This window comes from Acipenser ruthenus, chromosome 2 (genome assembly GCF_902713425.1).
Source record: "Acipenser ruthenus chromosome 2, fAciRut3.2 maternal haplotype, whole genome shotgun sequence".
Lineage (NCBI taxonomy): Eukaryota > Metazoa > Chordata > Actinopteri > Acipenseriformes > Acipenseridae > Acipenser > Acipenser ruthenus.
Genome location: NC_081190.1, coordinates 19,123,621 through 19,139,465, shown reverse-complemented (window position 1 = coordinate 19,139,465; position 15,845 = coordinate 19,123,621). Strand labels below are relative to the sequence as shown.

General features: G+C 37.0%; 3 protein-coding genes across 3 annotated transcripts in view; 2 read left to right on the top strand and 1 right to left on the bottom strand.

Annotated features, from left to right (window-relative positions):
• The window catches only part of LOC117400834 (lysosome membrane protein 2-like), a 42,462-nt gene extending 39,211 nt beyond the window's left edge, over positions 1–3,251 (bottom strand). Inside the window, exons 1-2 of the mRNA XM_058990949.1 lie at positions 2,923–3,251; positions 97–254 (exon numbers count right to left, since the gene is read on the bottom strand). Coding sequence (XP_058846932.1) covers positions 97–254; positions 2,923–3,042 — 278 coding nt within the window. The 5' untranslated portion in view covers positions 3,043–3,251. The remainder of the gene's footprint in view (positions 1–96; positions 255–2,922) is intronic.
• A 161-nt stretch (positions 3,252–3,412) lies between these two features.
• On the top strand, positions 3,413–15,836 carry LOC131698588 (putative protein FAM47C). The gene is made up of 9 exons (XM_058990956.1): positions 3,413–3,658; positions 4,209–4,578; positions 5,172–5,353; positions 6,011–6,173; positions 6,269–6,469; positions 9,701–9,856; positions 10,461–10,538; positions 11,708–13,195; positions 14,341–15,836. Exons 1-8 carry the CDS (start codon positions 3,591–3,593, stop codon positions 11,834–11,836), a joined length of 1,347 nt encoding a protein of 448 aa, XP_058846939.1. The 5' UTR covers positions 3,413–3,590; the 3' UTR covers positions 11,837–13,195; positions 14,341–15,836.
• LOC117408843 (starch-binding domain-containing protein 1-like) lies at positions 12,982–15,170 on the top strand. The gene is made up of 2 exons (XM_034014193.3): positions 12,982–13,195; positions 14,341–15,170. The coding sequence occupies exons 1-2, from the start codon at positions 12,982–12,984 to the stop codon at positions 15,168–15,170; spliced, it is 1,044 nt and encodes a 347-aa protein (XP_033870084.3).
• Positions 15,837–15,845: the final 9 nt, after the last annotated feature.

Here is a 15,845-nt window from a genome sequence, read left to right as displayed (position 1 = left end):
CAGGACATCTATCAAATCCTGGAGGGGAATATTGGCATTAATTCAATACAGAATTTGGGGAGTAGATTAGATGTCTGCTTCAATTGGAAGGCTTACCTGTAAGTGTAAGGTCCCTTCTCCTCCACAAATGGCTTCTCTCCTAGAAGTACCTCAGAGGGGTTTCTCAGATCAAAGAAGTAAAACTGCATATACACTGGCGGAGGAGGGTTCTCCCAGGCCTCAAAAGCATCAGTGCCATTCTTCAGTATTATTTCCTATGAAGACAATGAGCATTGTGCAGTTATTACCCCCTGTGGTATATGTTTAAACTCATGTATCATACACTAATCCCAAAAGGCTTAATAGCAAGTAAGACACAAATGTAAGAAATGTTCATGTTTGAATCTCTCAACACATAAAGTTTAGACCCCAAACAAGCAAATCCAGGTCCTTAATACAGTAGTAGCTAAATCAGATGACATGAAGCAAATCCAAACCAGGAAAAAAAAAATATATATATATTATATATATATATATATATATATATATATATATATATATACACAGACACACACACCCTGTTACTGAACCCATAATTAAACACTGCATGCCAGTGTGGAATTTGGCATCAAAAAAGGCCCTACAGATGATGTCAATCTATATTGTACCAAGGGTTTGACAACTAAGACATAATTCCAAACAGTTAACCCAGGAAGACGCTTACACTAAAAGTTAAAGGAAACTGCTAATGTCTGCAAAAAGATTTAAATGAGGAAATGCATTTAAAAAGTAAGTAGCGGGGTTCCGAAACATATAGCGTTTACACGTCCCCACGTGTTGCTACAACTGTTTAAGTAACGTACCTGTAATTTTTCATTTTCACTGTTAACATACTGACAACTTTTTAGAATTTACACTTATAACTTTAAAGTCTGTTTCAAAGCTCTTTTCAAAATGGCTGCTCTAGTGCACTGGGGTTTGAGAACCACTGCTCTAAATCACTGCAGGAAGAGTGATTTAAAAAAAAATATATAACAAGTGCTCTAGCTTTTCTGTTCCGTACCACATGATGGATTGTTATTGCTATGTTACCTGTTTGCCAATGTGGGCAATAATCCTTATCAACAGTGCACTAGAGCAGTCTAAATATCTAAAGGCAGCAGGTATAGCTTGTCATCCGTATGAACTAATGGGTCTTATGACTCATTACGAGTTACCAGTTAAGCACGTGACTACTGTAGATGTGCCTGATTGTTTTTTATTGCAGATTAACAACCCATCCCCCAGTGTAAGGCTTCACTTCTAAGATACTGTACCACTCCCTTCAGTTTGAAAGAAACAAGTTAGGACAGGGACAGTAACTCTGTTAACTTTGTTTTCCATTCAATAACATAAAAACAGCTTCCAAACTTTTGAAAATGCAAAAACAAATAGCTCATAGCCTTACTTGAAAAACATTATATTAAATCCATGGAACCATTTTCAAATTTCTTAGCCTAACACAAAACAGAGGAGGTGCCGGGGAACAGAGGGATTTCTGTATGGTAATTCTCATGCTGTTGAATTGAAAGTTTGGTAATAGGACATAGACACTCCACATGAGATGATCACAGTATGCAAAGGAAATGCAAGTTTTGTTCTGATAATGTACATTATGTGTGACTTACTTAAACAGTAATACCAGGCATTCACTGTATGGAATGTTTAATGGAGCTAAAGAACCAAACTGGTCCGTACACTCTGCTAATTCCTGATGTGCAGGGTATTATTACAATTATATGTCAATGAAGAGATGAGCATTTTACTGCTGTATTCTTTTTTGATGCATTATAATTCCAGAACATTTCTCTGCCATGAACATCTATTCATTTTATAGGTCATAAATGTGCAGTTTTGACAGAAACACATGTTATAGCATACTCTGTACCCAGGACTACACCAGGTTAAGAAAACTGGGTCATTTCACCAAGCAAGTGAATTTGTCACCACCCCCTTCACTGCCAATAACCACTCAGGTGCTCCCCCTACTGACTGACATACTTTCAGACAGTAACATGCTTTGACCCAGAATACACTGCTTATGTAAAGTGACCCAGGGATTACAAGTGCAAACAGATCACACATAGAAACTGAGATACCTTTCCCCTAAAGTGGTAACAGATTGCTTGTTTCAAAATTAAAATAGATGTGTGCTATAACATGCGATTCTTTTAAAACTGCACATTTGAGACTTATGTGGCAAAATAGCTAAGATTTATGGAATCATGCTGTTAGCTACAATTACTTTAACAATTTACAAAATATGTGTTGATGACTATTAAGATATTGTAGCGTGCACGGGGGAAGGCAGCAGCAGGGCTGGTAAGTGACGTGATCACACACAAAGACATAAGCCCGATATATGCTCCTTGCAAAAGAGCCGACTTTTTTGTACGGCGGTATCGGCGCTATGGTTTAGACTAGTGCTAGAGGTCCCGGGATCGCGCCCGCCCTCCGCCTGTGTGTGGATTGCCTAGCCCTGTGTGATGCGGCTGCCTGCGTAAACCGAGATCGCTACAATATGTTAAATATCCCTTCCTTTCTTGGAGAATGACTCTTAAAATAAAAAGTGGCCTGGGTTAAAATAGGCAACTAATGCACCACCCTTGTCATTGTGCATGTATTCATTTGTCACTATAAATGTTTTGGAGGGTGGTGTCAACAAATCAAAACGATTTAGGATCTGTGTTCTTACAGAGAATAGCAATATTGAAAACTGTTTTGTATATCATGGTCCGCCCTTTTAAAAATGGGGCGAATTCCATTTGCTGCACGAGGCCTGACTGGACAAGAAACAAAACAAACAAACAAAAAAAAAAACAGCTGACAGAACAAGAAAAAAAATGTTTTCTGATTAAAAACTAGCACAGATTTTAGATTTAAAAAAAACACACACACACTTACCTTCTTTATTCGTGCGTTGAGTGCGTTCTGGAAGACCTGCGACAAAACCAGAGCGATGCTGACAATTAAAACAACAAGTGAAAGTACCCCAGTGCTGTAAATACAGCAGGACTTCTTCATTGTGATTCTATGTTCGTCTTCAAATTGACACTAGACTGAATGAATAATACGACTGTTGAACGTTTATACTAGATGCCGTCTCTCCTTACTCTGTCAGCTATACCGTGTCACGTCCGTTGACTCAGTGAGACAAAATAAGTTTCGATTCTGATATTTGTGTTCCACCGGCCCGTGAGATTCAGTAAACAACACGCCACCCAGCCCAAATTTTATTGACACAATCAAGCACCGCAGTCATTGTGGTCGCACAATAATGACGTCTTTACATTAACTTGAATAGATTATTTTGTTTTCATTCGTTGGAGTTTTATTTGATAATATTAGGGAACATCTGAGAGAAATAAAGGATCTATATTCATTCAATTTGTGTTTTTTTTCAGCTTTTGTCAAATTAGGACAAGTAGCCACATCCGGGTGTTCAACATGTGCCTTGTCGGTTTCTTAGCAACGGCGTTGTGTATACTTTGAGGGTTGAGAGCTAGCACGTTTATGATAATTTTACACAGATGCGAGTTTTTTGGGGACTGTTGTCGAAAGTACAACATTAAATGGATGGTAGAAAAGACCTTCACCTTTCGGTGGGGAAATCTAAAGGTAAAATACATCCCCAGCCATGGTAAGAATGTATTATTATTATTATTATTATTATTATTATTATTATTATTATTATTATTATTATTATTATTATTACATAATTACTAACAAAATGTCTATATAATAAAAGTCTAGTTGTGTAGCACAGCGAAAAGCACTTAATAGCATCAGCCTTATATTTCAATCAAAATTTGCCGTTGATCCAATACAAAACACAGCGCTTTATATGATCAAAATGATGGTACTGTATAGATACACGATTACATGAAGCTGATTTTCACTGTACTGTAGCTGCATGATGTTGGCCTAGTACTGTATGTTGTTGCTTTTTTTTTTTTTTTTTTTTTTTTTTTTTTTTTTTTTTTTACATGTTTAGGCCTTACTATGTTTGTATTATAATTATTTAGTAAAATACATAAGGCACTTCTTGTGATCTGTGAATTCTTTATTTTTTGCTTTTAACATAATTAATTGAACACATATTAATACCATAGTTGTATTCTTTGTGGTAGTCAATAAATAAAACATGCTGATGAAAAACTGGGCTATGTATTTTTGTATGTTTTGTGCAGGTACAAGGAGAGATTGCACACAAAGTATCTAAAAGAAAAGGGGAATAAACAACAACTATCTGGGGCACTAAATGGCTCCAGATGGCGCTTTTTAAAAAACGGAATAGATGATTTCCGAGATGGCTACCCGCCTCTTCGAGGGGATGATTATTTTATTCCAAATCAGAAGGGCCCTCGCCCTGTTGTTCATGGTGAGCCAGTCTCTTTGAAACAACAGCCAAGAAAGAGATTCACCAAAGAACAGGTGTGTTACTCAAAGCAGACCCCGTTACAGCAGGCTCGCGGGGAGTACATCGAGGAGATTGAGTATGGCCTTACCCAGCACCCCCTGGCTCTCTATCCACACCTGGAAGAAGGTCTGCCTCCAGAGGTAAGACACAGGATTTTGTATACTGGTAATATCCAGTTTCCTGAGAAATTAAGAACTCAGAAACTATCATTTGCTGTACTGGTTTTGGTTTATTTTATCACAGCTTTACTACTTTTTCTCCATGCCCCCGAAGTTAAACTGAGATAAGCCATAATTTGATTTTTTTTAAAAAAACATTTTATTGTAATGGTAGTCACCCTGGATTACCTTAATCAATAAAAAATGTCTCCTCTAAATAAGAACTATAGTAATAACTATAACACATATTTCGTTACTTCCTCATAATTTAAAAACATATTAAATTGTATTTGTATTTGTATACACTGCATGTAGTACAGTGATGCTTTTTTCAGATGTTGTGAGTAGTAATCTAAGTGAGGTCTTACCAGTGCATTATTTAATAATGGTATCTCTTTTATTAGCTGCCTGCTACTACTGTATATAAATATATAATATGCAGGTCAGTATTTTAATAGAAAAATATTAGTAGAACAATGTTTCAGCAACATTTATTTTTAAAATGTATTTTGTAGCAAGGTTTTTCTGCTTGGCATTTTCTTTGTTATATGGTATTAATTCCATCTCCTTTCTAGCTTTTTGAGGAGGTCGTGGATATCCTTGACCCTGAGATGCACTTGAGTAGCGAGATTGGATCCTGCAGAGCAGACTCTGCAAAAGAGCAGGATGAACTCTCTACCGACCAACAGAAGACAAAAGACCGAGCTCTGTCTACATCTAAAGGGGAGCTGAGCACAAGGCCTTCTGCCAGTGCCATGCAAGTAGATGTGTTTTATTATGTCATGCAGAGGTATCACACCAGTCCACTGCAGGAGTGACTTTTAAATGTATGTCATACTTCATAAGACACAGTGCTTTGTACTGGGGTGAACATGTTGTTGTTAAAACCCTATGTGAATTAATAGTTTGGGCTTGGTTTTCTAAACTGCCGGATTTTTTCTAAAGGAAAATGCCCACAAGGAATACTTTTGTCTTAACCTTGCTGTATCTGTATATGTCATCCTGTTTTTGACTTTACAAACAGCACATCCTTTACCAGATAAGGCAAGACAGAACATTATTAGACTTAAGACAGCGAACACTGCTAAAACACCACAGAAAGCCCTACATTTCCAATATACATATTACTTCTTCTTGCTTCCTTGTTCTGTGATACGCTTATTGTAATATTTGTATTTTTATATAAAACAAAGTGATTTTGATGTATTTCTTTATGTTCTTTAGCTAATTTGATCGAATCCTGTTCATCACAGGGGTGCTTAGATTGGTTTAACAGTGACATCACCCTCCAGTTGCTGAACCTCGTCAGACAGTTTTCTGGCTGTTTAGACCTTTCTAAAGTTTTCTTATAGTTTCCAGTGGCCACTTGTGACAAAAGCAGCCCCGGTGATTCTGAGTTTCATATTGACTTTAGAAGTGAAGACTCGAAACATAAAAACCCGTACATGTGGCTTCAAGACAAGGAAGAGGCGGTGAAGGATGATAAGAAAATGAAGATAAAGTGCCTTCCATCTCCATCCCTTGATGAGGACATAAAGCAGATCACTAAGGAGTTTTGTGAATGGGTGGCTTCCTTGGTAAGCATTTAAAGTGGTAGAATAGATGTATTTTATTTTTTTCATAAGAAAGCTTGGTATCCCCTTGTTGACAGCCGTTTCTGTGCCTATTGAAGGGTGGAGAGAGTAATAACCTGGATGAGTCCACTCTAATGAGCCTCTTTGGCAGTGGGTACGAGAGCAAGCCTGCCCTCACAGTACCTATCCAGGTTGTGGAGCTGACCAATGTGCCTGCAGAGTTAAGAATGGCTGTCGGGGAATTTCGACCACCGACTGACACTAAATCACAGTTTGAAAAGGATGGTGAAATACCAATGGTAAGAAACCATAGGGTCCTGATATTGAACATTTTCAATTCTTTATTATAAGTATGAATGTGAATATTCTTTATATTATTTACTACAGTTTACTATTGCATTTGAATCTATTGGAGCATTTGCAATGAATACATTAACCCATATAGGCATAACCACCAAGTATACGCATTAAAGAGAAAGTAGCGAGGTTCCGAAAAATATAGCATTACACGTCCCCACGTGTTGCTACAACTGTTTAAATAACGTACCTGTCATTTTTCTTTTCATTGCTTATCGTGTATTGTTATTGGGGATATACATGTAGAAGTTTTCATATAGTTTTCGCTTTAGCAATAACATTTAGGAGAAAATTATTGTCATTTTAAGATCTGGCATTTTTAAAGCACGAAATAGCCCTGCTTTCCATTTCAAACTGCACAAAGGGACCACTAGAGGGCAGTATTGGATTGAACACTATATATAATGATAGGTTATTTGAAGTTATAGGTCTGTGGTTCCCAGCCTTTTTCAATGTAGGGACTACCTTGGTGTTTGAATTTTTGCCACGGACCACGCATTTTTTCACAACAGCAATTTGAAACTAATTTGTATGTGTATATGTATAAGTACATGTAGAAAGTAAAGTATTTATATAACATACCTAAATTAATGAGATTCCTGGGCTTGAATCTTCGCTAACAGTTCATCAAGGAATGTTGTCATTTTGAGCATTGAAAGTTGCTATTGGCAAAGTTACCGTTTCTAAAGTTTAAAAAGGTTATTTTGTTTACATTCCTAATGCTTTGTATATAAATGGCATTTAAGAGTTTCGTTTGACAAAACCTCCTGACAAATAATGCATTGGGGCTTTGGGTCGTCCTTGGACCCAGTAAATACCAGTACTGGTCCACACAACCGTTACCTCGTGTAGCAAATGAATCTATCCATTTCTAACGCAATTGAATGTACTCACTTCGCTCGATGTACATATAAAAAATACACCACAGTCGAGGTTGGTGGGAAGCAATTAAGAAAATTAAAAAATGATTGGAGAGTGTACAGGATGTTACAAACCACTTTTGGTCGGCCGTGATGTGTAAAATAAACGGGATTGGTGGCGACAGTCAACAGGATTTATAGCATTTTGGGTAAATATGACGGTGTCAAGAACAGACTGTACACATTATTTTCAGAAGTAGTTAAGAGAATTTCCTTTTGGCGTATAGTCTTGTGAGATATTAAACCTGGTTGAATAAACCCATATAATAACGTGGAGCTGAAATCGGTCATTCGCACTACGGTACAGTTCACAAGTGAAGCAACAAATACAGCCTCTTTTTGTTTCACATTTAACTTCTGTTACTATATGCAGCTCTCTAAAAACGTGTAATATGGAAATAATAAGGATATTCCTATATCCCTGGCAACACTGTAGCCTATATTGTATATTGTTGAAAATGAAAAGTACTAAAACTGTGGGATTAATGTTTTTTTTTTGTTTTTTTTTTGTTTTAATTTAGTCATTCCAACCGAGTTAGGAATATTCAATGCAGTGCGCTACTTTTATGCGCAGCGAAAAGGCTGAGACAGTCAGATTACATTTTGACAAGACAAATGTGCCTTCATAATGTGTAACAGTTATTTAGTTAGTATTTGTTTCACATTAAAAAGCTGTTTCAGTTAATAGCGGTTTGGAAGACGGTGCTTGATATTGCATCAAAGGAAGCTGTAATATATATATATATATATATATATATATATATATATATATATATATATATATATATAAGAAAAATGCAGACTACATGCATGTCTTATAATTATATATATATATATATATATATATATATATAAGAAAAATGCAGACTACATGCATGTCTTATAATTATATATATATATATATATATATATATAAGAAAAATGCAGACTACATGCATGTCTTATAATTATATATATATATATATATATATATATATATATATATATATATATATATATATAAGAAAAATGCAGACTACATGCATGTCTTATAATTATATATATATATATATATATATATATATATATATATATATATATAAGAAAAATGCAGACTACATGCATGTCTTATAATTATATATATATATATATATATATATATATATATATATATATATATAATGTTATAAAAGCTGTTTGTTGTGTTGCTTAGTAATACATACTGCAGTAGCACAACGTGTGATTCTGTAGAAATTTTTATTTTTTTATTTTTGCAAGAACTGTGTAACTGAATTTTGGTAGTTGTTTATGGACCACCTGGAGTTTACTCGGACCACAGGTTGGGAACCACTGTTGTACATGACAAATTAATTACAATCAATTGTACAGCTCGTTATCTAATTTCTGTGTAGACTACAGTAAATCACTGAGCTTTCTGCTTTCTGTTTAAGCAAAGGACTTTAAATTTGGCCCTTGGTTATTCTATTGTGGTCCTTTTGCAAACTGTCAATCACCTGGCCTGCTTCACCACACAATATTCAGGAAACAAAGGTCTCAAATCTACAGTCTGCCGTCCCTTGTAAGTAACCAATGAGAGACCCGGATTAGCTTGCCTGTCATGAGATGCACAGGATCTGTGTTCATATAATCGGTGTTAACGTTTACAAATTCATTTTACTTTTACCTCTCATAACTTTGGATAAATGGGGTGCTATTTGTGCTATTGCATTGACTACCCAATAGCATAAATTGGCAAATATACTTCAAAGCAACCCTGTATTAAGTTCAAGCTGTGCCCTAGATCAGTGGTTCACAATCCTGGGGACCCTGTGTCTGCTGGTTTTCATTCCAACTGAGCTCTCAATTACCTAACTAGACTCTTAATTGAACTGATCATTTGCTTAATTCGATCTTTTTACTCTTAGTTGCAGATTTCAAGTTAGATATAACATTTTACAAGTAACTTGAACTCTGCAACTGGTTAAGAGCTGAAAACAGTAAAAACAACAACATAAAAGTCTAATTAAGCACATTATCAGTTCAATTAAGAGTCTAGTTAAGTAATTGAGAGTTCAGTTGGAATGAAATCCAGCAGACACAGGGGGTCCCCAGGACCAGGGTTGGGAACCACTGCCCTAGATGGTCAAGATTTCTGGTCAAGCCATTACTGAAACATCCAACTGGCCTTCACTAAAACGTGGTTTGGAAATGCAAGATATGAAAACACATAGGGACACTAAGTGGTAATTAATGCTGTACGTATTCATAACACAGAAATCTTCTTACCATCCAAGCTGGGTTAAGGTGAAGTATGGAGCCTGGTATCTTGACCCAAAGACATGGAAGAAAAGAAATGCAGATGAACCACTCAAAGACCCTAATGATGTTCGTGAAGAAAAACTGGACAAAATGCATAAACTTAGTGAAAAGGTACCTACAACAAGAAGCTGATTTAGATCTGAAACAGCAAATCATGTTAGGTCAGAGTTTGTGACTTGAGTTGGGTTAGTTATGCTGCTCTAAACTTTCCAGACTAATACAATAGTTACTAACTGTAAATACAAATCCACTTCTGTCCGGAGGTTTCTTCCGTTCTGTCACACTAAAGAGCATTTCAGATATCAGACTAGTGTACTTTGCTGCATGCTGGACTCCAGGCTTTTACGCTCCACTGTAAGGTAAGGATGAGATAGTTCGGAGTTCGATGAGTATCGTGGATTGTGGTTTTCATGGATTTAGTATTCAGAATATATTCATGTGTGGTACCTCACATCCTGGATAATGAGTATGTGAAAGCTAAGTTTAGATTATGGATAATAGTCAAGCACAACAAGTATCCAGAATACCAATCATACATGTGACTAATACCTATAACCTATAAAACCTTCTGACTTCTGACAAATCTAATCTGACTGTAGCCATTGCTATTTTGTTATTTACTAAAATCACAAACACAAATAAACAAACAAAAACAGATCTACATTTCTACTCTCACTTTTTACTGATATTTACTTTTTGTTTTTCATATAAAAAGGATGAAGAGTTAATGCAGCTGCATGGGACACACACCTTCAAAGAGTTTATTCTAAACAAGGGAGTCAGAGAGCCTGAGGTAAGAGCAGGCTCAAAGTTTATCAGAGTTTATTTTAGAATTCCTTTCCTGAAGTCCAAGCGCTCAACTACAGCTGTGCCAAAGCAAACATGCAGCTGAACGGCAACATTTGCTTACAGGTTTGGCTACAACAAAATTATTTTTCATTGCAGACTGTTTTGATTATAAAAAGAAAAAGGAAGCATGTTTATGACTTTACTGTGTTTTAAAAAGCTTGAAAAGATTACAAAGAGATTTTAGCTGACACAGTTTGTGCACATCTCAAGTACAAAAAACATATCTTAAACTGTGTGTGAATAAGGGGGAGTGCATTCTGTTAATACTTGAAGTTAATAATCGTTGCTGAATAAACAATCAGGCAGTAAGCTCATTATATTGATCCTCCTCCCCATAGCTACTGATGCACACAGAAACTACTCTCTTACGGGCTGCTAGGAAGACCCTTCCAGAAGCGGAGATACAGTGCCTATAGAAAGTCTACACCCCCTTGAACTTTTTTCACATTTTCTTGTGTCAGTGCCTCAGTTTCATGCATTTAAATGAGGATTCTTTTCCACTTATCTACACACCATACTCCACACTGTTAAGTCTGTTGGGATAGGTCTCTACCAACTTTGCACTCCTAGATTTGGCAATATTTGACCATTCTTCTTCACAAAACTTTTCAAGCTCTGTCAAGTTCCTTGGGGAGCGTTGATGGACAGCAATCTTCAAGTCATGCCACAAATTTTCGATTGGATTTAGGTCGGGGCTCTGACTGGGCCGCTCAAGGACATTTACCTTTTTGTTCCTTAGCCACTCCAGTGTAGCTTTGGCTGTGTGCTTTGGGTCGTTGTCATGCTGAAAGGTTGTGGGGTAGGATGTGTAGATAAATGAAAAAAAAAATTTTTTTATGCATTTTAATTCCAGGCTAAAAGGTGACAATTTTGAAAGGGGGTGTAGACTTTCTATAGGCACTGTATGCTTATTCTGCTCTTACTTCCAAGTGAGATCTGTTGCTGCTGCAGTGCTGTGAAAGAAAATAGATAAATAAACAATACTCATCCTAACCACTAAACCAATAAACGGGAGGAAATTAAAATATGCTTATCATCAACAACGTTCCCAAAAAATAAACGGCCGTGATTAGAAAAAGCTGCATTTCAGTGACCACATTTATTTCTTTGCAGTTCCTTAAGAAGATCTTCTCGCAAGAAGATGAAAATGGAAAAGCTGAGAAGGACAGTAAAATAGGAAGTAGAAAGGATCACAACAGAGCTATATCTACATCAACACACGCTGGAACAATTGTTTATTAATGGACTTCTTTGTTAGTTGTATTTGTAATGTTTGATGTTGTTTTTGTAATTCCTTTGTTTTTATTCAAACCTGCCTTTAATCTCTAATTCTGTTTGAAAGAAATGACATGCTTGTTTATTGTATTGTCTTATTCCTATGTGTTAATGCATATGGATAATCAGGTGCTGTTTTACAGGTATTCATCTCCATAAGTCAGGTTCAATAAAAAACATTGCACGCACTTAAGGGGGATCATTACAGTCACATAAATATTGTACAATTTGTGTAAAATCATCAGTTTATCAGAATGTATTATTCCCGTTTGGGATTATACTTACAGTGGTAATTACATGTGCTGTTTAGTGAACAAATACATAATCCTTAGAGGTTGTGCTATTTTTATATGAATTATTTGGAAGTCAAGCTTCAGCCAAATAAAACCTTTTTTCTGGAGCATGTTGTTTTTGAGATGTAAGGGCTGAGGTTTTGGCTCTGCAGTACTGCTGCTTATTCATAATTGAAGACCTTTCTAGGCAATGCATAATTAGTTAACTTATTACAGTGGCATACAGTGGAAATAACGTCTTAATGAATTGTACCTGGCTATCCAAGTATTCCACAATGATTGCATTGATAACAATGTTTTGTTTCTAGTGAATTGAGACCTTAACAAATTCAACAAATCCATGCCGTGCTAGAGCGGGGCTCTAATGAACCCTAATATTAGTAATAACGACGTCCTATTACCCTTATCGCAGATATCTGTTGTAACGATTAGGTTTGCTACTTTAGTGAACAATGGTATGTTGAAAATACATAATATACTTTTAATATTTGAACTTAATATTTGTATGTCTAATTCTACATCCACGACACCTGTGTTGTCAGTTTAATATTGTCCACCCACACTTCTTTACGACTTTTTCAATGAAGTTAATTGTCTGGTGCCAAGCTAATTGGCAGGACTCTGACGCACACCTGACTGCAGAGAGAAGCAAGTGTTTTGTCATTGCTGCAGCACCGACGGAGAGTGATTACGTAAACCAGACAGATTAAAAAGGGTTAGAATAAACCCAGTCTACAGCTGGCCACTGGTGAGCAGATGACATTGCAGTCAGCAGGAAAAACGCAAGAGTAAAGAGAGCCGACATATTTTTTTGGTGAAATGATTAGTGGATTTGGGCCGTCAGTACTTCTGGGGATTATCGTGGTGCTGTCGGCATGGGCATTATTCATAATACAGAGGAATATCTTTGGTCAAAAAGGCAAAAGAAATGCAGGAGAAACTGGAGCGGAGAGGCTTCCTGCTGAGGCTGAGGAAAAGACGGACGTGAAAAGCACAGGCAATTTGGAAAGTCCCTGCATCAAAGAAGCAACAGGTACGGATTAGTTAACTAGATGTATGCTCGGTTTTTTCTGCTTATTGGGTCGTTTTCCTTATATAACCTGGCATTTAATAAAATTCGGGAAATGTAGCCTACAATAAGAATTTCATTAGGGCTATATTGGTATTTTGGTGCACATACAGTAAGAGCTTATACACGATTTTATGAATTAAGACTTTGGTTTTATCGGTACAGGTAGTACTAATACTGCAAGATTTAAATTGTGACAGGCCAGTTTATGCCTGCTTATGTTTTATTTATTTATTTTTCTTTACTTACTGCGTCAGTCTCTAGTTAAAATTCCCTACTCGTGAACCTGACGTGACTACATCCACTGGTTTTCATTCCAACTTCCATCTACTTAACTAGACCCTTTAATTGAACTGATATTTTGCTTTCATCAGACTTTTTAAAATCGTTTTCAGCTCTTAAACCGTTGCAGAGTTCAAGTTACTTCTGAAATGTTTTAGCTAACTTGACATATGCAACGGTTTAAGAGCTGAAAACAATTTTTAAAAAAGGTCTATAGCAAAATATCAGTTCAATTTTTAAGGGTCTCGTTAAGTAATGGAGAGTTGGAATGAAAACCTGTAGACAGCGAGTCCCCAGGACCGGGGTTGAAAACTGCCCTAGCCCAGTGTAAGTGAAATTACAAAATTACATCGTAGCAATATTTTAAAGCAGGGCTATTCAACCCTTGCTACGTTTTCTTGCAATTGTACCTTAAATTACGTCATTGGACCAATGAAGTGCTGCTTAGAGGTTTAATTGGTCCAATTAATCAATTTAGTGTACAGTTTTTTTTGTTCCAATTGTAGACTAAATTAAGTCTATAGTTGGAACATAACCCTGCAGATGTGAACTTGGTACGACACACGGTCTTAAGATGAGATTTTGGTGCAACAGCTATGTTTATTGGATGATAGAAGAAATTAACTTCACCCAGAGAATGAAATGACTCTGTACGATAAGGCAGTCGTTATGGGTGAAAGTAAAGGGCATCTAGGATTAATAGGAGGTCGCTGTCGATCCTATTCCTCTGTAAAATAGTAAACATTCGCTTTGGTACCAAAAACACTTTTAATATGGCTTGCAATTGAACCACTTTATTGTTTTGTTTTGTGTGATTTTTTTGCTAGATCATCTGACGAAAAATGGGGGCAACATACAAGAGTCCAAAGAGACATCCTGTGTTGAGGAACCCATGCAAGAGGAAGATGCTGCAGCAAGCACTGACAGTGGTTCTACATCACCGAACGAAATGGACCTGCCTTCTGTTGAAGGACACCATACTTGCACTGTGCCTGGTAGTAATGAGCATTTGAGTGAGAAAAATCAAACTCGGCTCCCAAAAAAAGAAGCGACGGTAACGGGCAGGAAAATGACGGGCTCTAAAGCGGATATGAACAGTGCATGGGAACCCAGTATGGAAAAAACTGAAATAAGCATCATGGAGGCAACAATGAATGACAATGAGTGGCTGAAGGGGCTTGACGACAACTCTGATGGAGTTCTGCATGGCGGAGAGAGTACAAAAATGCAGGACGCGCAATCGGGCGTTCACACAGATTCAAGAGCGAAAGAAGAGAGCGCGCGGGGAGACCTGGACACCGCAGGTATACAGGAGTCTGTGCAGACCAGTAAGAAGATTTTGGCTGTGTCACCAATGCCACAGAATGTCGGTGTGTCTTTCCGTGTGCACTATATTACTCGTTCACCGTTCCAGTTGATTGCTGTTACTGGGAACCACAGGGAGCTTGGAAACTGGGAGAACTACGTGCCTCTAAGGCAGGATAAAGATGGATTTTGGTGCAATTCCGTTACCCTACCGGCTGATGTGAAGATGGAATGGAAGTTTGTGATGGTGGAGAATGGCAAGATCAAGCGCTGGGAAGAGTGTTTCAACAGATGTTTGGAAACCACCCATGATGACATTCAAGCGCACACATGGTGGGGATGTCACGTGTAATCTGGTGCTGAAATCTTCTGAATTGAGGCTTTTGCTGCAAAGGCAAGGCATTCAGTTGCACTTCCAGTAGCTGGTGGTTAATATCTGTTGCAGGAATGTTAAGGAGTAAAGTGTTTGGTGTGGTGTCGTCCCCCCCCCCCCCCCATTGTGGAACCTTTTAGTGATCTGCTCACTGTTAGACCAATGGATATGTAAACTTGTATATTACTAATTCATGTTGATGACTGTCTGGACAGTGTTTAGTAGAATAATGACAACATTTTTGCTTTACCTTCCATTACAGTAGTATGCATTTTAATGCTGTTGATGTAAAAAGAAAGAATGGCTTTAATAGATAGCTGTGTTAAACATGTTGATCTTAATAACTTTTCCAACTGCTTGTAGCTGTCCTAATTGTTTATATAGAGCAGCCTAGACTTGGATGAAATTGGTTGTGCTTACAGGCACATGAATAATGTTGAGCCATTTGATTTGGATTAAAGATGGGTTTTCCCTCATGTCGACCCTGTACACTTCAAAAAAGACAGTATTGACAGTCCAGTTTACATTCCCAAAAGGTAGTTTTAGCATGTCCCAGGCTCATGTGATAGGAGGAATCATTTGGCTGTGTTATGCTTTTAATTCCAATCATAAAAACAAACTTGGTATAAAGTGTTTTTTTTTTTTTTTTTTTTT